The 24,467-nt window shown below is 40.8% G+C and overlaps 1 protein-coding gene across 3 annotated transcripts in view; it reads right to left on the minus strand.

Annotated features, from left to right (window-relative positions):
* The window catches only part of pip5k1ca (phosphatidylinositol-4-phosphate 5-kinase, type I, gamma a), a 49,301-nt gene that overhangs the window by 4,891 nt on the left and 19,943 nt on the right, over positions 1-24,467 (minus strand). Inside the window, exons 3-17 of one of the 3 annotated variants that reach the window (XM_008407260.2) lie at positions 23,805-23,891; positions 23,561-23,691; positions 22,746-22,863; positions 20,401-20,553; positions 16,966-17,265; positions 16,236-16,444; positions 15,359-15,442; positions 15,115-15,163; positions 12,691-12,775; positions 11,769-11,930; positions 10,870-11,011; positions 9,610-9,642; positions 9,292-9,411; positions 5,337-5,592; positions 115-204 (exon numbers count right to left, since the gene is read on the minus strand). In XM_008407260.2, coding sequence (XP_008405482.1) covers positions 115-204; positions 5,337-5,592; positions 9,292-9,411; positions 9,610-9,642; positions 10,870-11,011; positions 11,769-11,930; positions 12,691-12,775; positions 15,115-15,163; positions 15,359-15,442; positions 16,236-16,444; positions 16,966-17,265; positions 20,401-20,553; positions 22,746-22,863; positions 23,561-23,691; positions 23,805-23,891 — 2,019 coding nt within the window. Of the gene's footprint in view, positions 1-114; positions 205-5,156; positions 5,220-5,336; positions 5,593-9,291; positions 9,412-9,609; positions 9,643-10,869; positions 11,012-11,768; positions 11,931-12,690; positions 12,776-15,114; positions 15,164-15,358; positions 15,443-16,235; positions 16,445-16,965; positions 17,266-20,400; positions 20,554-22,745; positions 22,864-23,560; positions 23,692-23,804; positions 23,892-24,467 lie in introns of those variants that run through there. The other 2 variants (XM_008407261.2, XM_008407262.2) reach the window with 2 other exon arrangements.

The raw sequence follows: 24,467 nt of genomic DNA on the forward strand, positions 1-24,467 counted from the left end.
AACGAGCCATCCTCTCCATCACTGTAACCGACACCTCATTCCTCACCTGAGGGAAATCCCTGAACTTTCATATAAAGAGATTTTTCTTTTTAAAGTCTGATGCTCATCACTTACTGTCTCTCTTTCCCAATCCCCATCTGGCACGGTCTTAGACTCTGAGCCATAGTGTAGCGGAGAGTACACCCAGGTCCTGTCCTCTGGAGGCTGTTTTTACACGCCCACCACAGCAGAGGGGGCCAGAGGGACAGAGGAAAAGGCCACAGGCACAGAGACAAGCAGCGGGGGCAGGCAGGAGAGAAAGACACCGGAGATCACAGGAGAAAAGACAAGACAGGAAATGAAAGATTAGGGATGCATAAAGGAGGAAATGTCCGAGACAAATCAGAGTGTGAATCTGACATGCTGAAAGAGCTAGTCCTAAAAAAAACCAACAACAAAAAAAAAACCATGTCGATGTTAATAAGGTTGTTAGAGAGCTAGACATAGAGAGAGAGAGAGAGAGAGAGAGAGAGAGAGAGAGAGAGAGAGAGAGAGAGAGAGATGCAGTAAATGTGTAATACTAACAAAGCGTGTTTGAATCACATGTCTTTGTGGCTTTTGCCCTAATGGAGGAACACCAGGTTTAGGATGAGCTTCGGCGTCGTGCAAGCAGGCAGTATGAGGAGAGAGGAGGAGGAGATGGGAGGAGCCAGGATGCCGGGACAGTCAGACACAGAAAGCATCCTCAGACAGAGCAAAGCAAGTCAACTGGCGGCTTGTTTTGTTTTTCCATCCACTCCCCCCAAAAAATCTTCACACACTAGTGACTTTTTCACATTACAATCTCAAATGTATTTATTTATTGCTTGAATATTAACTCAGTGAACCAACACAAAAGTTTTTATGTGATTGTGAAGTGGACAGAAGAAATGCTACACGGTTTTCCAACATTTTCAACAACATGAAGTCTGAAAGGCACCGCATCGCAACTCACTAGAACTCCCTTTCACTTCAGTTTTTTTGGGTGGGAAAAATGTCTCCACTATGTAGAAAACAATTAAATCATTCTGGTGTCCAAAAGAAGCGCATTACAGACAGGAATATTGTTCAAGAGCCACGTTTGTGTTTGGAGTGTTATAATTTTTGCGTCATGCAGTGAGAGCCATACAGCTACCTAAAAAAAAGAAGCAATGAATAGTTCTTGTCATCACTTTTGTTGTTATCATCACAGTACCGCTAAATATTGTGATAAAATTTTAAGTGCATGTCACCCACAGCTACTGGCTGCACAGAAGTTCATTGAGTGGCATCAGAGGAGAGAGGGTTGAACACAAATGTACGCCACACTCGGAGACAAAGAATCCTTGTCACGTAAATGCTCAGTTAAATACAATAAAGTTTGTCATTTTATTGTGACAATTTTTTTTAAAACGTCACACTGCTGTACATGTGCTGAGTCAGGTCTTCTTGTCAGGGAGTCTAATGCGCAGGAGGAGGAGTCGTCAGTGAAACAAGCAGATGTGACATGACTAAAGACAGCAATAAAAAGCCTGTTTTTTGTCTACCTTCCTCCTACTCTTCACTTCGAGGGGAGATGGCTTTGTTTTTACTGTCAACATTGTCACAAAAACCTCCAGCGGTGTAAAAAGAACAAAAAAGAAAAAAATATGACAATCAGGTTCTCTAGATAACCTTGTTTCTTGTGAAGCACGCAGGGTCAATCTAGGCTGAGATCAGGGAAGCTACACGGGCGAGGAGGCTACTGGTGCACTTACTGGCCAACACGACTGGCATTTCCTCCTCTGCCTGAAGGGAACGACCACCCAGGTGCTCCCGTTGGGAAGCTGAGACGCGTTGCGCACGGTGGACAAAAGCAAAACAGAACGCACGGCGGGAGACGCAGAGGCAAAAAACAACAACAAAAAAAAAAACAGAAAATAAAGTAAAACAGAAAATGATGTGAAATGATGTGGGGATGGATGACAGTCCTGATGGTGAGACGTCCCTGCAGGGATCCAATGGGATGAGTCAGTGGAGGGAGAGGAGAGGTTCACAACTTCAGCGTCTTTTTATATCCTGCCTTCGTTCATCATCACCGTCTCACTACTTTCGGTGGTGACTCATGAGGACAGACGCATGACTGAGACAGTGAAGACAAAGATGGAGGACGGTGCAAGAGAAGAGGACAAAGAAGTTATCTGGAAAGCTGGGGATGAATGGACGAAGAGTGGAAAGAAGCAGAAATGAATCTGGTGACGGCAAAAATACAGAGAAAACTCAACCACAAGCTGATCAGATTAACTCCTTTTGTTGTGATTTATAAATCAAAAAGGTTCTCTCTCACGGTGATTTGTAGTCAAATGTTCTTTTTTTTTATCCATAAGGTAAACATCCTACTTCAGCACAATTTGAACATAAAGGAAAACTTCGACCTGCAGGGAGAGTTTTTGTTTTGTTTTGTTTTTGGCTGTGAGCTCCATTACCTCACGGGATATGTTTTAAGAAATGTGCAGCACAATAAGATATAAGATAAGACAAGATGACTAAACTGTTAAGGCCCATAGCCAGTTGCAACACTCTCTTTTTACATTTTGTCGTGGTAAAACCATTAAAAGTGTGGCGTGCATTTGTATTCAGCCACTTTTGCTTTGATACCACAAAATTAAATCCAATGCAACCTCTTAACTTCACTTAACTGGTTCACAGCTGATCTGGGATGGATTTAGAGGTTTGTCAGAGCACATCAGCGAATAAACAGCAAAGTTTGTAGTGACGTTCGATAGTCGTTAAAGCATCATGAAGTGGTTCTGACTTGGGCTGAATCCAAATGGTTCCCAGTTTTCAGATTCAAATTTCTAATTTTGCACATTTACTAACAATCTGTCATTTTCCTTTCACTGTACGGCCACATGCTACTTTGTTTTGATCTTTTGCATAAAACGCCAATAAAATGCACTGAAGCTTGTGGTCGTAATGTGAAAAAAAGTGGAAAAGGTCACTGGTTCTGATTACTTAGCTGTGCAGTTTTGTGTGCTGCGTAAATTGATCCCAATTCCGTTTCTGCTTTTATTATTGGGGGGTCTGAACTAAAGTTTCTGGAAGATCCATTTGTCATGGATGTTGTGTTTCTCTTATTGGTGCTAAAACTGGTGCAGCTTGATCCAGAGCACTTAATGCAGGGAAAGTGATGGTTGTGTGGTTAAACATGAAAAGGGACCAGCAGCAGATAATGGAGTCTAATATCCTTAAACACCACTCCTGTCATAAAAATAAAAGTGATACTCAGATGTAAAATACTTACTAAAGCCTTTTGGTGCTTAAAATAAACCAAATGTAATAATAAAGAACAAACATTTCCAGAGAACCAGATCAGGTTTAGCCACAAACATACGTCTACATTCATTTTGTATTTGTTCTTTTATCATAAAACATCCAGGTTTAGGGCTGCGAATAACATTTTAGTCATCAGATGAAACATTTGGCACATTCTACAGATTTGTCATTTAAACCTTTTTGTCGTTTACACAATATTGTAAATATGTTAAAAGATAAGCAAATAATTCAATTACTTTTTTTGAAACAAGAATATAACATTTTTATTTCCTAAAATGCAATAACATTCCTTTAGTCTACACTTCATCATTTGTAGCAAAGGATGCATCTGCAAAACCAAAAAAAAAAGAATAAAAAAACAATAGAGTCTATTTATCTGTTTATTTTTTTGATTAATAACTGGGTATCAAAAGGTGAGTAATAGGAGATTTTTTATTTTTGATTTTACAGATTTTAATGAGGTGAAGCTAAAAATGTAGTTCTGGGTTGAGCATATTTACAGATAAAGGAGGTTTTTTCCATCTTAAATGCAAAATGCACACATTTTAAACAGTTTTGTCAAAATTTCTGCTCTAACTGTGTCATTCTTTCAGCAAATAGCTTTTAGTTAACGATCAATCAATTATTAATCGCGATTAATTGTCTCAGCCCTATCCAGGTTGAATTTATATGAATGAAACATGTTTTCTTGTGATCCGGCCTGGACTGACGCTGCTCCCCAGAAGCCCCTTCAGAGCAGAAGCCCGCAGCACGTCTCAGTGTGGTTATACTTCACTGTCAGTGTCACTTTGCGTCTCCCCGACGCCGCGAACGCAGGGGGCCTCTCTTCTCTCCTCCTTCTGAAACACGAGCCGGCCGAGAGCGCTGTTAAGTAACCGAGGAGCTTGTTGACTAACCTGCCTGTCATTAAGCTCTCTCGTGACACATTAGGGGGTGTTTGATTCCTGACAGTGGACAGCCAGCGGGAGTTCAGGTCGGGCAGGAACGTTCCTCGTCAATCTCACAAGTACTTTTCAGATCACAACCACAGACTGTGATGCCATTTCTCGCAATATTTCACAGAAAAAAAGGCAAAGCCACACATTTTAGATTTTTGGCTGAAGAAAAGCATCCCCACAGATGATGATGCCACCTCCATGTTTTGGTGTTTACTGGGTGATATGCTGCAGTGATTTTTTTTTTTTTTTCCCTAACACACATACTGTTTTTTTATTATGCTGTTTGTCCTCTAACAATCATCTGAGACCTTCAAAGACATAATTCAATTAAACACAGCTGGACCCTAAATACCTAATTAGGTGATTCCTGAGCGGACTTGGTTCCACCTGGCTTTATGTCAGAGTAGAGTGTCAGAGTAAAGAAGTCCACAGCACGCTGCAGTTTTTACAAATTACAAATGTAACATGACGAAATGTAAAGGTTGCGGATACTTTTGCAGGGTCTTCCAGCTGAGTTTTAGGATGCGTTACTGCCTGCCAGTGCAGATCTGTCTAAAGAAAGCCTGTTGCTTTAACAGGCACAGACATGAAAACCGAACATGTCCAGAATGCTTCATCTGGTAATCGACAGTAATCTGATAAATTTACTGCTGCAGCCTTGTTGAAAATCACTTTAGGGAGGAGCAGGAAAGTAGACATTCACATGCTGTTATCACAATCTAGGACAGCTCAGATAAAAGAGCTGAACAGTTTGTTCAGAGAAAATCTGGGGGAAACACTTCCTTGTGAAAAGGAGGATGAGAAAACTTATCTCACTCTCAAATCTGAAGCTGCCAAAACTGCATCTTTTGTGAGTTTTCTAACATTTCTCTTAGTATAGAAAGTAAATGAACTTAACACAGCAAACAAGAGCTCAGCACACATTTATTCCCATACCAGGTTGAACCTCCACAGCTCCTCTCAGTGCCTCTGTGGGACGGCATTGTGCAGCTTGGTCAGTGAAAATGACTCGCATCGTTCACATGATGATAAGCTGATCAACCAAAAATAGAAAAAAAAAATGATGGATGTTGATTTCCAACTTACGAAGTAGATATCTGAGACCGGCACGTCGTCGTCATCGTCGACCGAAGCCTGGCTGGTGCAGCCCGATCCGGACATCTGGCTGGCCCCGTCGGGCTCCACCACCACCATCTCGGGCTTGGGCGGGGTTTCCTCGGCAGGCTCTGGTGGAGACGGACCGGCAGCCGGGGCGGTGGAGGATGCCGCCTCCGCCACCGGACACGCCGGAGAGGTCGAGGGCGCCGTGGCCTCTTCTGCGTCGGCTGCGGCAAGAGGCTCGCTGTGGTGAGATTAGACGATCTGAATTAATCCCGCTGCATCTCAGTGAATCAAAATCTCACCAGAAAGATGGTTTGATTAATTCAGTTGAAAACAAAAAGTAAAAATTTTAGGGAGTAAAATATATTTGACATATATATATATTTTTTTTAGAAAAGATCATTTCAGTTATCTCTGATGAGCTAATGAAGTCTTGACAGTTTATGAGCTGAATCCCATTTGGGGATATGTAAAATCTGACGATACAAAAACTGGATTTCTCTTAACATAGAAAGTAAATTAAATTATTCTCAACACGCTCTTATTCCCAGTTTCTTCCACAAGGAGCGTCAGTCACAAAAAATATTGCTAAAGAGCCCGACTCTGTATCAAAATTTAAAAAAATAGAAAGTTTAGTGGAAGGAAAAAGTATAACAGAAAAAGGAAATAACAGTGTGTGGGTTAAAGTCGATTTGGGGATACTCAAAAGGCAGATGAAGTCAGCGCTTCAGGGCCAGCACACACAGTTGTATCCATGTATTTAGGCTACAACTATCAGATTCCTTTGGCTAAGCCACTTCCATAGTAGAGATAAAGTCTCTGAATTCTGAGAAGAGATTCTTAGAGGCTGATTCTCAGAGGTCCAACGTCCTGTTTCACATGGAAGTACATAATATTCTACATTTCTGAGAATATTATGGGATTTTAATAATCACTAAAATAAACAGATATAAACAACAGGAACATATCCTTGTGTGTAAGGAACTTACATAACAATCAATTTTAAACTACTTTTAATGTAATTTATTAAAATGCGTGTGCATGCGGTTGGTTAAGATTTCGGAATTAGAAGACGATTATAAAAAGTAAGGTGCACTTAGGATTTTTAAGCCGCTTCTTTTGCCATTTCTCTGCATCTCTCTTCATGTCTCTCTTCTTCTTTTTGTTATTTAAATCTACGTGGATACAGACAACCTGTCAGCCGCTGCTGACATTAAGAACTCCTGTTTTTTTTAAAGAGCAGGAAAACAAGCCGTTAAAGGAAAACCGCCGCCGACTAAAGCTCAGCAGCTGTGTGTGTGTGTGTGTTTGCGTCGTAGATGTGTAAGCTCATAGATCTGCCAGCTGGCTGCTCGCTGCCACGATCCGTTATTGTTCCCGGCCAGATCATCAACTATTAGGGAGGATTTCGGCGGTCCCGCTCCGGTTTCTCGCTTTCTGCATTGTAGTTTAGTTACATCGGGGAGACACGGCGGCAGCTGGCCAGTAAATCGAAAAGAAGAAGAAAAAAAACAAGCAAGGAACAAAAACGACTTGGCATCTCAAAGAGGAAACTGATTGGCTGAGCGAATGACCGAGACAGGCTGATGGTTGCCATGCAGAGAGACTCCTTTAAACCCAATCTCATCCCGCTTTCTCTCCTTTCTGCTGTCTCTTGTTCTCATTTCACCTGTTTCTCGACTTTCTTTGACTCTTACTCTTTTAATCAATCACGCCATTCCCTTTCCTTCACCTCTTCTCACATCCATCTCTTTTTTTTCCCTCCAACCCTCCAGGCCATACGTCTAGCCACTGCCTTCTCAGCATCAAACCTGATTATTCAGTTGGTTTCACTTGAGCACACCTCTTACAGCCAAACCTTGCACAAACAGCTGACTCTGCTTCTGTTTTCCTTTCATCTTGTCAACAGCTTGTGTGCTTTTTAAAAAATATAAGCTGGTAAAACTAAACAACATAGAGATGCATAGAGATAGATCAACAAGAGATTTAAATCGGTTTTCCTTTGATCTGTAATCAGCAGATCAATTAAGAAAAAAAAACAGATCCTTCTTTTTCTAACAATTACTAAATGGATCTGTCCTAATGCTGCGTTCCAGTTCTACTAGAGAATGGGAAATTCCGACTTCCTAGACAGAAAAAAATCTACTGAAACTCCCCAGGTTACAACTCGAAAAGGCCTGACTGCTTGTTTTAATATGGCCGCTCCTCGCCTCAGCAGAAGTAAGCTGTTGTTGAAAGAATGTATTTCTGTAAGACACACATCTAAAACTCATGCTACATGTAGCGCCTGCAGCTCCAAGCCGAACAAATTAAAAAGTGGTGTTTGTGTATAGAAAATAAAGCTTCAAATGATGTTTCTTTGCCAGCTCCTTAACTAGAGCGTTATTACTTAGGGTTTGACGTCAAATCCAGCTCCGAGTTAAGACTTCCCAGGTAACTGGAACACGGCATAAGACCACCATGTTGATCAAAAGATAATCAACATGAACTTTCATGCACATTACTGAGCTCATTAAAAGTCAAATAAAGGTCATGGACACATGCTTTGCTGCATAAATTAAGATACTTATGTATATCCTTTATTTTCTGCTACGTTTAATTCTTAGAATTAAAAAAAAAAAGTTGGCCTAAGTCACAATCTGAACTGGAAGGTCAGAGCTCAAAGAAAACCTGATCCCTATTACAATCCAATATCTAAATTAAAATGATAAAAAAAGGTCATCTTGGCTACATGGGAGCAGCTTCCCTCAGGCCTCCTGGCCCACTGTCCTACTTCTGCAGCCCAGTACAAATAGAGCATATGCCCCCCTCCTTCTCACCCCCACCAAAAAAATATTGGGGCCTCCGTCAGCCAGAGTCTGATCCAAACAAAACAAACGCACTCTGACGCAAATTTGCATGCATGTGTGCTCTTCCCTCACAACCCAATTACAGTAGAAGCCCCGCACAGCACCTGCAGCAACGTTATCCGCTGAGAACAATGGACTCCTCACTCTAATAAACAAGTGGGCTAAGCAGATTAGAGATGCGCATGTGAGACAGGTGTGTTAATCCAGCAGCCGTCGGCTCTGGGTGAAACTCTGAGCCACAAAGAGTGATTGATTGAGGTTTTATTTATCACTGTTTGCAAAGTTTCAGAGGAATGTCATCAGACAGTGTCTGCTAAACAAGGCTTCCCTTTGTTATTTTAAAATGTATTTGTTCTTTTTGCATCAACTTTAAGTCGTAAGTCTTCTGTGACATCAGAGCAATAAGGTTTCTGCGCCAAACGCTCCAAGTAGGTGTGGAGTAACCAAATCAACATTTTTCCAAGAGGAATGGTCAAAGATCTCACCCTTTGTATGAAATAGCCATGAAAAACATTTAAGTGTAACTCTTGGTGAAAAGAGGGGATTGTGTAAAGTATTGGGAGCCATTATGAAATAGCTATTTATTTTTTTAAAAATCAAACAAAAAAATTATCCTATTTTCTCCTATTATTTTCTTTCTACATTTTTTTTCTAAGTTTGTCAGTATAAATTCTTGCGCCTGCAGTAGGAGAAAGACATATTTTTTGAAGCGTTTTAAATGATTTTCTATTGTTTTACCAGGGGTGCCAATAAGTGTGGAGGGAGCGGGGAAAAAAAAATGTCATCAGGTGGCGCTGTTCTCATGAATGCCATCAGTATTTTTTGCAGTAAGCAAATTGTAATTGGATAGCAAAAAAATTGAATAAATGAACAAAATGGATGTTTGCTTTAGACATCCATTTTTTAAGGAGAACAATTAAGGGAACATCCATGACTAGTGAAACAAAAAGGTTTAAAAAAAAATACGCTTATGAAATTTTTTCTGTTACAGACAACGCAATACGTTTTTAATGCTTGGTTTGTTTTATTGCTTCTAATACTGAACACAGCAAGTGTCAATACAGCGTCAGACCATCGTCTGTGTCGCTCACCTGGCGTCAGGTGAGTGCTGCGGGGCGGAGATGGTCGGCTCGCTGTCGTGTCTCTTCAGCTCCACCTCCACCGTGATGGTCTGCTGGTCCTCCTCGCGCACACGCAGCTCCTCCTGGGTCCTGAGCGCACGCAGGACAAGACAGGAAATGAGACACACACACACGCAGCCGCATCTTGGCAACGGGGAAAGAGGGAGCACCCTCGTAAACACACAAGCGCTCACATTTTCTCTGCACCTCTCCACCCACCGCACCCAGACACGTTTAACCCTGTGAAAACACGCGGCGCCAAAAGCACTCCGGCTTCGTAAAACTCACCTTCCGTCGTGGCTGAGAGACTGGGTGTGCCTCCTGAGGACAGACAAAACACTGTAAGCATGGGATTTAGAGGAAAACTAAAGAAGCTGGCTGGAGTGTGGAACTAGAAAATAAAAACATTTTACCAAGCTGATGACCTTAGCAGATTTCTTCCATGTCTTTTTATTTTTTTTATCATTACATAAATGTTTCAGAACATCAATCAAAGATAACTTGAGTAAAGAAAACATGTGCATTTGAAATGATGATTTTATTAATGCTACTTATGACAACATGACCTTAAAACTGATAGCTGGCCCAATCTTCTTTGAGGCTTTGTTAGCATAAGCTCTCCCATTACGCTTGCTAGCAATAAAACTAATGCTGCTGTTAAATATTTTACCTCCCTACGTTAGATAATGACTTAGTTATTGGTTCGCTGGAGTCCCTAAGCCACAGTTTCCAAACTGACAGATATCAAAGTTGGTTTCTCACCTTTCTGTGAATTTCTTTAGCAAATGGCTCTAGTAAAGCCATTTGCTGCTTCTACAGGTCAGGCAGTAATGAATGAAATCACAGCTCATTCATTATACTAAAAAGTTGGTTTGGATAGCTTATTTCACATATTAAATAAAAATGCTTTTGTTTTTTTTTGCTTTTAAATATGACAAAAAAGAGAGAGCAAAAACGGGAAATCTATGAGGGAGTAAACTTTTCCAAAGCACTGTGGGTCCTTCAGTGGTCACATTAAAACTGCTGACATCACAACATACAGTTAAAGGTCAGTCTAAAGTACTTCAAATGATCTTTTAATATAAAAGAGGAAACAGCTTAGCAGGAGAATAAAGCAGAGTACATATCTTTACCTTGTTCATTTTAAATCTATGAAAAAGAAAAAATGTTCTCTGTCTGAAATAGATTCATTTTGATAAACTATTATGGAGAAAAAGTAGTGAAAGTGTCTTTGACAATCCAAAATAAATATAATATTTGACACCTCTGGGGTTCAGTATTTCATAAATCTTTTACACACAAACACCTGATTAAATGTTTGAAGTAAATCAACTTGTTTAGTCAATCAACTTAGTAGTTTTCGGATGCTTCTTCAGATATCAAAGTCTGTGACTTTATTATCTTAAAATTCAACCAAATCGATATCAGAGCATGTATTAATCAATGATTAAAAACTGCATCGACTCTGTGGCTACTGTAAAGTCATTTGATCTACAACCAAATGTGTCTGGCTACAGAAGGCTGGTGTTGCCGTCCGCCAGTGTGTACCTGTAGCGCGGATGCTCTGCCGTGTCAGACGGAGATCTTTCAGGGATGGACAAAGACGTTGTGGACGAAAGAGTGGTGGCGATCGACGCCGTGGTGGCCTCCTCAAACGACGGCGGAGTACAAGGAAGAAGATCTGGTCGACCTGGTAGAGAAACGACACGGCTTGATTTACTGCACTAAAAGCTTTTCTTCTCCAAAATCATAACTTTTTGTTTAGTTTTTTTTATTTTTTTGCTAATAACACAAGAGAGACAGACGTTATCAAAGATAAAGTAAAATGCTTACATTTTTATTACCACTTTATTTACCAAAGATCTCAGGAATCATATCAAATTGGTGATGCTGTGGAAAGACTTATCCATTTTAACTGAATTTTTTGGAGACTATATTTTTTTTTGATTTTTCTGAAATCAATGGACGTGTTTGCAGTGTTTCACTAAAGAAAAACATATTTGTCCACATAAAGCATCGGTTGAAATGTTCCACAATCGTGAGACGTGCCGAATTTATAAAAAAAGCCATTTTAAACACAAACTCTGGAAAACATTTTATCATCAAATTATTAGCAACATCCCTGACCCCTTTTATGTAAGGGAGCAGGTTGCTCTTTCCACTTGTAATTTTCCTGCACCAAACTACCTGCTTACAGCAGGCGGTATTGTTTTTTTCCCAACTTAAACCTGATTAACGGAAAAACCTCTGATCCTAGAGAATGTGAAGCTATTTATTTTAAAAATACTGCAAAAATATTGGACAATTTTACTAATAATGCAGTCATGATATATTATATTTAAACGTGGGAAACAGCTCTGATGCAGAAATAAGATATTTGCTCGGTAGTTATTTTAGGAGCAGGTGTGCTAAGCACACTTCGTGAGTATTGCAGGCACAACATTCACCTTCGTCCTCCAGCGTTGGGAAGCTGCGGGCTCCTCTCAGGTCGTAGATGTTCTCGTCCCTCTCGGAGGCGAGCTGGCTGGCGGACCACGCCGCTCCAGGACCGGTGCATTTAGGCACCGACAACGACACGCGGCCCTTCTTAGACGGAGAGGACTTCAGAGCTGAGGCAAAAGGCGCACAGAAAAGCAATCAGGACGCATTAAATGATTTGTGATACGAAAAAAAACGTCATCACTCAGGTCTACATCAGCTAATATGACTAAAGTATTGGCCTGAAGTAAGAAAAAAAACAAAAAAACTCCAAGAGCTCAGAAAAACATCCTCTCTTTAAGTTGTGATAAAAACCAACAATACACTGTAAAAACACAAAATTTTAGATCTTAATGCAAAATCTCTGCAAAACAATTACTTTTGTTCAATTTCTAGTGTAGCTGAAATAAGACAAATCTAACTTACAACTTTTCAGCAAGAAATAGAAGCTTATCTTATGTCAACAATTCCTTAATGCTACTTCCATTGGCAGATTATTTCACTTACAACATGGAAAAATGTCTTCATAGAAGTGAAATAATCTGCTCATAAGATAAGCTCCTCAGCACACTTTTAGATTAGGTTGAAAAGTTACTTTTAGATTAGGTTTGACTTATTTCATACGTACTGCAATATTTCCACTAGAAACTACACCAAAAACACTTGGTAAGACTTTGTGTTTTTGTAGTGTAGAGGGATCAAAATGACATTTTTCCCCTTCACATTAAGCAGCGCCTCTCAAGGCTTTCACCTTCTGCATCAGATGTTCATATTAAGACTCGGCTGGTAAAAAAAAAAACAGTGTGAGAAACTGTGTGTTTCTGTGGCTCTTCCCACACTCAGCTCCATCTGACTATTTAAGGGAGTGTCTGGGTGATGAAGTGAACTCACATGAGCTCTTCTTGAACACCGTGCTGCTCATGAACTTGAAGAACCTGTCGGCGTAGAAACCCGGTCGGTGGACCGACACGGTGTCCTGAGGGAGAGACGGGGAGAGTTTATGAGACAAATGGTGCATTAATAAAGTGATCAGATCCAGATTAAACCGCCTGTTTGTCCCTCTCCGTGTCCCGTTTCGGTAATTTTAAATTTTTTTTCCCCTCCGGGTCAAGCTGCTCTCCTGAGCATCGCACACAAACACGTCTGCCACGGACTCTCCGAGACACCGTCAGACGAGGCAACAGACACTCTGCTTCATTATTTATGTATCAGCCCAGTGGGATAACACTGCCAACAGACTGACAGATGACACTTGGTGTTTGGTTAGGAGTAACAGAGCGCAGAAGGAGACTGAAGGAGAGGGAGGAAGCGAGCGGAGAGAGAGAGAATCCGCGCTATTGGGTTTCTGCTTCAGCATCACTTTTACACAGCATGAGTAACATCTTTTCCCACATTCATCAGCCGTGTGTAATATGAAGAAAGTCTGGAGCATTCATCATAGTGATGCAGAGGAGGCGGCTTGCTCTCCTACACGCGTCTTGTGAATTAGCGTGGCTCAGAGTGGGAGAGAGTGGGAGGGAAGACCGATGAGTCAGTTTGATCTCAAGCGCAGACTCCGGAGTGATGTAGAGCCTAAACCCGAGGTTTGGATGACGAGCAGAACATGAACACACGGGAAAACAAAATAGTCTGCCATCAAACTCATCTGCATGACTTGCAGAGGAAAAAAGCCCAAGTGGTACACGTATTCAAAATTAACAGTTTCATTAAACGAACTCTGCAAAAACACAAAATCTCAGCATTTGTCTAATTTCTAGATAAAATGCTTTAGTACACTTGAAATAAGACAAAATTAACTTAATGGTAGCTTTTCAGTGAGATAAAGGACCTTATTTTAAGTCAATCTGTCCTCAATATTAATGAAAAAAAATAAATAATTACCGTATTTTCCGCACTATGAGGCGCACCTAAAAACCTTCAATTTCCTCAAAAGCCGACAGTGCGCCTTATAATCCGGTGCGCCTTATATATGGACCAATATTGAGCCACAACAGGTCTAGCAACTACGGTAAGCAGCCACTGACTTCATTTTCGCCCGTAGAAGAAGAAGAAGCGCGCGGTGCATGCTGGGATAGTTGACAGTACGCTGGTTTGTTAATAAAGTTTGACTTACCTATCTACCTACCGACCGTCTATGACAACTCGTCTGCAGGTCATTTAGCACCACTTTCTCCACGAACATGCTGTGCGCAAACGGAGAAGGGTGACCAGGGGGCGGTGGGGGCGGGGGAAGAGACACAGAGACTGCGGCGGCAGCGTGTCGGTTGGTCTGTGTTACCCAGAAAGCAGTTGGGCACAATACCGCAACACCAACACCGTGAGTGAAATGACGACTGGGGCGGCCTATTATATAAAGTACTGGGGGACTACTTCTTTATTATTACACATCCACATTTGAAGAGTACGGAACAAATCGCGTCCCGTATAGGTTCAATACGGGACGGGTGGCAACCGTAACTGTAGCGTCTATTCTATGCGCCTTATATATAAAAACAGTTTTAAAATAGGCCATTTATTGAAGGTGCGCCTTATAATCCGGTGCGCCTTATAGTATGGAAAATACGGTATACTAATTATCTCACTTATAACATGGGAAAATGTCGTCTTCTTATAAGTGAAGTAATCTACCAGTGGAACTACTAATTATTTTACTGTAAAGATAATCCTAACTTAGCTTTGTCTTAATTCAAGTGTCCTAAAATATTTCCACACAAAACTAAACCAAAAGTACTTAAACTTTGTATTTTTGCAATAGAGAGTTCGTTTTTTAGGTTGTTTTTAAGGGTTGCTAATCATTAATTGTGTCAATATCCACAGTTTTTTAGACCCATATTTCCAGACTTCTCCGTCCTCTTTGGATATTTTTAATGTATAGAACTGAGTAGTAATTTCCATTGGACATCATTTACAGAGATCAGCCATAAAATGGCTCTGTAATTAGTTTGTCATAAAATTTTTGCTATCAGTAACATTGAGTGCATCTTCTTTTAGGGTCGGGACTTTAATACATTCATTTCAATTAATTAATCACACAGATTGATTTTAATATGCTAAAAAAATTAAAGTCAATTAATTTAATAAATCCTGAGCCGGAACATTTGTATTTTGTTGTATTTGTATTTGACGCCCACGCGATGTCCATAAAATAACATCAATGGTTAAGAAAGTCGCTTCTTGGTTTACTTGGGGGTTAATTTTTGTTTCAGGAAAAACAATCTGATGGGACGCTTGAAAACAACATTGTTGTGTGCAAATTGTGCAAAAGGAGTTGGTGTATCTGACACATAAACATCTGTGAGGACCTTATAAACTCACCCCATCGTGAACCAAAGCCTTCCACGTGTGCTCCAGTTTCTTTATTAGCCTGGAGAAACAAAGCAGAGCAGAGGTTAAATGATGTTAAGCAGGTCTAATATGGGAAATTCACAAGCAAGCACTGAATACACAACGAGCTTGCAGTCTGAATGCAGTAAATGTGTGGCATAAAGCGATCACGTCTGAGAAAAGACGGGGCAAAGCTCACTGATTTACGATTCAACTCGATTTCAAGGAGAGTCACCTGTAGGATTGTAGAATATCGATGATGCCGATGTAGAGAAGAAGCCTTTCTCCTTTTCCATTTACCGCTGGAATGCCACCCATCCTGGAATCAGACAGGAAGCAAGGCGGAAATGAAACGTCTGTCGTTAAAAGCATGAAAACAGATCTTGCCGTCGGTCAGACTGAGCAGCAGCCTCGGCTCTGTCAGTCTGCGTCAGGGCAGCTGCGGTACACCTTGGTGCTCAAAAAATCTGCTTTAAACTGCTGAGTTAAAACCCGGCTAAACGCAGCAAGTGTTTTCAAACGAAGACTGGCCTACATCCTGGTTTTTACTGCTGAGAACAGACCGAATATACTTTTGCTGGATGCTTTTCAATTAACAAGAAAAACGGACAAAAAAAAAACCATTTGAAGTGTTGGAGCTGCGATCTCTTTCCAAACATATTGGTCTAATTACATCATACTACTTCAGTTTTTTTTTTTTGAGTGGGTAATTTTTTGTGTGTTTTTTTAACAATATTTTTGGTGATTTTAGTTTTTAAAAAAATATTTTTTTGGCTCACAAATACTTTTGAACTGATGATTTGCGAGGACGGCTCTGTAATTAGTTTGTCATAAAATTTTTTACCTGTAACAAAAACAAATTAATCATCTCATTTTTGCTCAGGAAATCACAGTCTTGATACCAACGCTCTACTTTATCTTCAGCACTGATGATAGAAAATGAAACTCAACTTTGCATTGTTAATTTTTTTAACATTATATTAAAAAATACCATTCCACGAGTTTTTCAGATTTTTTTTTTTTTTTTAAACTATGGTTTTCTGATACCCTGGTCCTTTCAGAGTGCAAAGACGGCCATTTTGTCAGTGCACCGGTCAACCGGTTAAACTCACGTGTCGTCAGTGTCGATGGACCCTCCGCAGGCGGCGCCGCCCTGGATGGACTCCATGGCGGTGGAGTAGAGGGCCTTCTGCTGGGCCACGGGCCTCTTCTCGTCGCTGCCGCCCTGTGACCCCTCCATCTGCCTCTCCCTCTCCGCCTGGTCCATGTTGTGGACCCCGAGCAGCAAGCTGTAGTCCATGATCTTAAAGCTTTCCAGCACCTGAGCACAGAACAAATACGGACGCATTCAAACGCGCAGCTGCTCACAAATATGTGACACCTAAACCTGAATAAAGGAATTGGGAAATATGTAAAAAAAAATTATATTATAAAAATTTTGAAATATCAAACCAGGTAAAAATTATTGTTTCACTGCAGACACATATATGAAATCTGGGGCAAAAGGAGGGTTTTTTTTGCCACTGGTGAATTTGTTTCAAGCAATTATTTACCAATAAGGGATGAATTTTCTGCAAAAGTGTTCAAAGTTAGATTGTGTTGCAGTAACAAAAGATTATTTCAATACACTCCGGTACCAGAGGCAATAAGAAATATGTCTGCGTCTGTATATGAAATACAATCTTGCGCAGACACTTTTCCAAACACAGAGCCAGTTAATGTGGAGCTGATTTACAACCAAACAGCGTTTTATAAAAAGTCCTGCTCATAAAAGAGGCTTTGTTTAAAATAAAGTCTTCACCTCCTATGGATGAAAGCATGAAACACAAACATGTCTCTCACTAGACAGTCTCTCTGTAGAGTTTTAACCATGGCGTTGTATGTGTCCTGGTCCAGCATCAGTCCGTCCGGCATGTCCTGCATGAAGTCCAGGTCTTTGAACGTGGGCTTGGCCTTCTCCCTCTCCTTCTTCGACGCTCGCCTCTTGTAGGTGGAGCCCTTCAGGTCAAATTTGAGGTGCATGCGGACCACGCGGGGCAGCACGTTGTTCATGACCACCACGCGGATGTTCTTCCCGCCCGACTGGACACAGTAGAGGCCAAAAAACTTGGGCAGCAGCGTACGAGGGTTCTGATTCAAGTTCTGGAGGAGAGCAGATCGGACAGGGGGGGAAAACAACGGGCGACACCTTTGGGGTTAGAGGATAGGTGATGAGAAAGAGAAAGTCTGCAAATAAATAAAAAAATATATATACTCCAAAAAAGGTCATTGTCTATTTGAAAGACCCATTTGTTCTGAACAACAATGTAGGTGGAAAACAACTGCGCTTTAATTTTTAGGATGACTCTCAGATTAATTTGTTGAGTTTAATCATTTATTTGAAAATTTCTGATTTCATGCATATTTTCTCAAAACATACATTAAAACATACAACAAAAAGTTAAGTAAAGTATATGGTAGGTGTTTCTACAGTTCTCAGGTTTTAATTATGGAAACTGCAAAAACAACAGAGAAGGAAGGAAGTAATGAAAAAAGAAAGAAAAGAGGAAGGAAAGAAGAAATTAAAGTAGGGCTACACCTAAACCCAGTTTGATTCTCTGCAGAACTTTTGCCTGACTGAACAAAAATAAAGTTCATGTTGTGACTTGAGACAATACTACGGCGTCACATTACTGCCAATACTCATAGCAACTCTCAGATCAGTTTTGGGGTGACCAAACATTTAAACAAGACCATCTAATCTTTTTTGATTTAGCTCCTCTTTTCACGCAATTCAGCCTGTTCTGTCACCGCGGAGCGCTCGTCTCCTGTCTCTGACCCGCACTGAATATTTCAGTAGTCAGTCCACACAAATGAGGTTAGTTGGACTGGGTGCTCCGAGAAAAAAACCTGCTTTGACCTTGGGAGCTGGGCCAGATCTGTCCCATTAGAGAAATGAGAGCTGGGAAAGAAAGCAAGAGCGCTGCTCCCATAAAGAGGCGGCACGCGGCATTAAGGAGCGGAGAAGGAGAGGGAAGACGGAGATGCAGCTAAGAAGGCTGATCGCATGCCGAATGACCTTCATCTCGTGGTAGGAACGGGTGGAAAGAGGCGTCACGATGATGGAGGGGATGAGAGCACACGGGGGAAAAGAAAGAGCGTCCTCCGCCTTCAGCAACACACGACCCCTTCCTCCGGTGTTAGGAGGGCAAGGGTGGTGACAAGCCGCCAGCAGAGACACGTGAGGAAGCGGAGGGACAGAGTGACAAAGAATGAGGACAGGGACATGAGGGAGCTAGAGCAGGAGAGAGGATTGAATGGACAAAACGAACACAGAGAAGCGGCACCAGATCAGCTCCTTTTCAACAAAAACAGCAGTTTGCACATTTTTACTCTGATGTTTCTGCTGAAAGTCTGCAGCAAGTGTGTAAAACAGTCTGCCGTCCACCCACGTGAGGGCTACCGCCCGTGCGCTCATAAAGCCGCCTCCTTACAACCCATTAGACCTGTGAAAGTGTTTCAGAGCATGACCGCCATCATGAGAAGGTCGCAGTGACCGTGCTGAGCCTCTAACATCTCCAACTGATTAGGCGTCACGTCGTTTCTTCTAGGGGTGAAATGGTTAATCGGGTTAATCGTGATGAACTAGTATAGTAATCGATTAATCGTTAGCTGGAGGATATAGACTTAGAAACAAAGGACAGCTGTAATTAAACCAAAACTGTACAAAATATATACACTTTGCATTTAAAATAAAAAAACTTTGCAAAAATGTTCTATTCAAATTCTGTAAAAAAAAAATAAAATTCTATTAAGAATCTTTTACAATAAAATTATTAATTGGTTACCCTCAAAAAATAATTACCAGATCAGCCGCAGACTGTACTCTGACATTAAGTCAAGCAGAAAGAGCTGAGGTCCTAAAACACCACAGAAGGGTAAAATTATTCCAACACTGGTTTTGCCTGAGGCTGTCAGCGCATGAATAAACACCAGGCTGAGGGTTCATGAACCCGAGAGGCTTAAAGCATCGCATGGACATACATGGAGCTGCATCGTTCCAAAGCGGCTCGCGGACTCAACCACTTCTGGTCAGAAGAGTCACGCTCTGTTAGGCTCGACTGGTGGACAGAACATCCGGCGACAGCAAAACAGCAGCCAGTGGCTTATGAAAGCGCCTGGCCGCGGGCCTCAGTCGGAGCTGATAAGAGCCGCTAATGTCTGTTTTGCATGAAAACCGACCGCCGGGACCTCCAGGATCTTATATAAACCTCGGATCTAAACTGCATCATCAGCTAAGATGAAAGCACAAATGGTACACTGGGAAAACCTTTGAACGTGGTTCAACTTGAAAATAAAATGTCATAAAAAAAATAAAGGTTTTTTTTAATTGTAATTCAGAATTTAAAGTTCATTAGGCACAGTGTCTAAACGTTGTGGTTTAAAGTTCTGATAGCTGGTTAATCTTAACTTGTGAGCTTATATAAATTAAAGCTGCGATTTAAACCAAATAATTGTTTCGCATCATGAAAGAAAAATGTCCTCACCCAGCTGAACAAGAACACAGTTCAGCATTATTTTCACTCACTGCTTATTTTAGCAGTTGTCTTAAATCCTTGATTGAAATTGCATGAATGAATATCTGAGAATGAATTCTATTAAACATCAAACATATATTTTTAACAATTAAGCACTGTGATTAGTTGTCCTCAACCAAAAAAATTAATAACTGCCTTATAACACACAAAAAATGTAAGTTAATGTAAGTCACGGTGCAACTCAAGATGCAAAAAACTGCCGCTAAGCACCGTAGGAAATAGTTCTCACTTCTATCTTTTCTTTTTAGTTTCTTTTTTAAGTGCTAACCGTAGCTTACTCAACTCTTGGAGGTAGTAAACAACAAAAGGATAGAAAAAAGGCGACAATCTACTACTGTAAGTTTATCTTTCACAAACTCACACGTATAAATTCAAAATCTAAAACTTGCACCTAAAACTAGCCGCAACTAAGTGTGGCTCAAATGTTTTACAGTACATGTGTTCACCTTTAAGCTGATGCTGCTTAGGAAACTTTGCTTTATTAACTGTAGAAAAACAGGCTTAGTGATATATGTGCTTAAATCAGCGAATCACATTGATTTAATACCATGAAAAGTGTCTCAATAATTAGGAAGGAAAAAAAAAACGCCACCAGGTAGGAATATTTCTTTTGACAACGGCGTTCTGAGATTTACCCCCACATCTGCATTTATCAAACTTTTCAGAGTCGCTCCCACACGTGCGCCTGGACTTTGCTCACCATGTAGTATCCAGGCAGCAGCTTCTGTAAGAACTCAGCCTCCTTGTGCATCACGGTTTTGATGATGAACTCGTCGTCCTTCGTAAGGTAGAAGACGGAGCCGCTCGCTCCGGGGTTGGACAGCTCGATCAGAGGCTCGTTACAGAGGGAGTACTGCAGGGAGACAGAAACCGACCACACTAGTACTCACTTAAAATAGATCACTGGTCATATTTAAAATTTTAATTCTAAATTTCAACAAAAAAGAAAGAGGAAATTCTCCACAAAAGCAGCAAAAAGTCAAATCGAAACCTATTTATTTCTACTTAAAAGAACAACTTTAAGATAAGAAAGTGCAAATGTGGACCAATGCTGTTTACCTACTGCTTTGCTCATCATATTGTGAACTTTATGCCCTCATATTTTCATTTACTTTTTAAACAATCCAGGTACATTTTACCTGACTATTGGTACACAAATGCTTAATACGTTGCACGTCTGGAGCTGCAGCAGGGGAAGCATTTGTAAAAAACGTAGGCCGATTTATCTTTCAAGCTATAATCGTCTGTTAATGTGAGAAAAAGAGAAGTCATGTTTCAATCAAGCCTGTGTCCAGTCCGTTGGATCTGTGCTGTTGGGCTGTAAATAAATGATGCATGAAGAGAAAACATCGGCGGTCTGTCAACACGAGCTCAAAAGCGCTCGGAGTGTCGGGCGAGTAAAGGTCAAAGTTGTCAACCAAGAGTCGGTGGAAGACAGAGGAAGCCTAACATGATGTTTATGTTATTGTGATTAAATGATGTTTAATAAGGACTCAGGAGATGAACCTGAACACACTTTGCTAGGGGATGATGCTGGTGTGAGCCTTCCATCATTTTATGAAGACTATATTAATATAAGCAGCCTAAATATTTACGAGGATTCCACTGAGAAAGAGAAACCAACCAGTTGTTAATGCAGAATCTATCGCCCTGAGAGCTAATTAGTTGAAATTCAGGAAAATAGCTGGTCACTTTAAAAATGACTTGCATAACCATAGCTTTAAACTAAAACTGTCGAACTGCATTATCTCTTTTATTACCATAGAGGAATGTAAAAACATCTATTCTACATGCAGAATATTAAGCCTTGTTCTGCAGGGCCACACTTATTCTTTCCTGTTGGCATTTCAACAACGCAGCTTGACAGGCTTTACATTTGCTCCAATATTTTTCTTAATAAGACATCTGCTTTCATACTTTTGCTACGTATTGAAAGAGCATTTCCCCCTTGCTTTGGATCAAGTATTTCTTGTTTTATATATTAATTCTTCATGATGAGAACAAAACTGAGCGTGCTTGACCTCATACTGTCGACGGACGGCCTTGCTGCAACTCAGCCTGACAGTTTCAGAGCGAGAGGCATGACTGTGGATCTGTCAGAGACGGTAATAATGTGCAGGCCATTATCCTGCTCTGGCACACTCAAAATAATGCATGTGCCAAAAGGTTGTCAGTTTTTAAACAGGAACGTCTGGCCCCGACACCTCACCGTGGAGTAATTGGACGGTGCTGAGCTGTGGAAATACGCCGATAATGTCCACCGGACCAACTTTAGAACCGATTAGGTGATACTGAAAAAACTTGTGTTTTTCATGGAAAGCCATGATATTAATAGCAATTACATAAAGTGCCCTGTCCATTCCTACACAACTAACATTAGGGAAAGTAGACACATTTTTTAAAAGGAAAAAATATTTAAGACATAGCCAACAGAGGAAAATTTGCTGATTGTTTACATTAATTCTTATAATAGTAGAACATCATCTGTAATCTGGAAGAGGGCCCTGCAGGAAAATGGCTCTGAACTTTGTCTAGAGACTCTTTACTGATTCTCTACAAACTCTCTGAACCCGCTGCCATCGGGCTTATCATGACGCAACAACTGAAGCAGAACCACCAGACTGCTACACAGCTGTCTGCCAAAAGCTGATAAAATGCTGATCACACTCCCCAAAAAATTATACTAGTTTTGTATTCCATATTTTTATTACTGAACAATTTGATCACACCGACCTGTTGAAGATTTTAAATGAACGCTGTCTTGTTCTGTTGTTTGTTCTTAGCTATGCTGTTAAATTACACATGTGCAGACGAAAAAAACAAGCTAACACGTAACTAAACAGTGGTCAATTGTGCTTTTTCGACTCTAAACAGGGCGGTGAATCAACATTGGTTTTATACTCTGATGGAAAAGACAACGTGTTCCTCTTGGGCCTGCAGCCGTACTGATTCTGAAACTCTCTCCATGACAGAACAATTAAGGGGACACGTACGAAAACAAAATCTACTACAAACAACACTGGAAGTAAAAAAAGCGGCTCTTACCAGGTAGTCGTCCGGCCTGATGCCGAACAGTTCTCTGAAGTAGCGGAAGGCCACAGGAGCGTACGTCTTAAAGCGGAAGTCTGGGAAATGATGGGCTGGAGTGAGGTTGCTCCCTTCACTGGAGAGCAAAACAAAACCAGTAAAAAGATTATTAGAAAGCATTTCAAATAGCAGATTTAAATAAGTAATTACAAAAGTAACATCAAGCTAAGGTCTAGTTTGAGTTAAGAGTTCACTTGTAGTTCTTGTTTTTTATTGATAATCTGTTTCCTGTCTTCCCAGAAAGTCCTGTTCCAGAGTTGCTTTGATAGTTTTGGTCTTTTATTTCTGGTGGCTCTTGTGTTTGGTCAGGCTCTGTTTAGTCATGTTTTTCTTTTATCCTAGTGCTTCGTTGTCTTTGCTTGTGATTTGTCATGTTCTTTATTCTTTTTCGGTGCCCTTTGAGCCAAGCTTCACACCTGTTCCTTGTTTAAGCCATTGCCTTCCCAGCATATAAACCTCTACGTCTCGTCAGTTCTTCCTATTGTGATCCAGGATTAGTTGCCAGGTCCTTCACATGTTCCCACGTTTCACTCCCAGACTCTACCCGTCCCTTCCAGTTTGTTTCCTGTTTGTTTTTGTTTTCCATTTCGCTTCATTTTCATAAAAACTGATCCTGCCAACCTCCTGCCTGAGTTAGGGTCCAACGCCACACGAAATTGTACAGAGTTCTTCTATTGCATTCTGGGTTCATGAACATTTGACTGGCATCTAGGCTACAAAATTTTGCATAAAATATTCAGAAGTGCATCATTCTGCAGGTGTAAAGTACTGACCTGGGGAAAAAGATGCTTTCCACCACGTAGAAATCTTGCATCAACACATCTCTCTCCGGCTTGGAGCTCAGGTTGCCGACTGTGTAACCGATTCCCAACTGGATGGCACCTTTCAACGCCGATGATGTGGTCTGCAGTTGGTGACGGCCAAAGAAAAGACATAAATAATTAACTTGAAAACAAATCAAAGTGCATTGAGGGGTTTTCCAGAGCTGTAGAGTAATCTCTTAGCATTTCTCAGCACCTTCTTGTACGTAGTTTCTCCTGAGGCGTCCACCCCTCTGTGGCCAATCTTCTTTCCTTGACCAGGCTGGCCTGAAGATGAGGGCATCTGAGAAAATGGACAGAGGCAAATAGGTATATATTGATATTTGTATCAGTTCAAACGTCAATAAAGGTGATTGCCATTATTTTTACAAGGTGTGGGAGTGTAGAGGCTCAGGCAGAAACTGTGATGACAGCCAAACTAGCCATAACTCAGAACACGGCTTACAGAACAACAAGGTTTTTATTAAATACAGTTACTAATACAATATTAAACACTTTACATCTGACATTTTCATTTCACAAGTTAAAGTTTGAACTGACTGAAGTCAAAGATGTTTCTCAGATGTTCCAAGTCTTGAGTCTTTCAAGCGTGATTGTAAGTCAAGAGATTTTAAAGCACGAGTTCAATTCATGTCTCATGTCTTTAAAATGTTCCTCAGTCAAATCTGAAGGTTTTGAAGAACAAGTCCAATTCAAGCCTTAAGTCTGCAGAGCAGCAGATCTCAAGCATCTGGTGCGCGAGGCCAAGTCAAGTCTTTAAAGGACAAGTCCAAGTGAAGTCTAGAGTTTTTGAGCACAAATCAAGTCCATAGTTTTTAAAGGTAAAATCAAGTCTTCTGACATTAAGGTGTAGGTGTAA

This window comes from Poecilia reticulata, linkage group LG4, assembly GCF_000633615.1.
Source record: "Poecilia reticulata strain Guanapo linkage group LG4, Guppy_female_1.0+MT, whole genome shotgun sequence".
In the NCBI taxonomy this organism is placed as follows: Eukaryota; Metazoa; Chordata; class Actinopteri; order Cyprinodontiformes; family Poeciliidae; genus Poecilia; species Poecilia reticulata.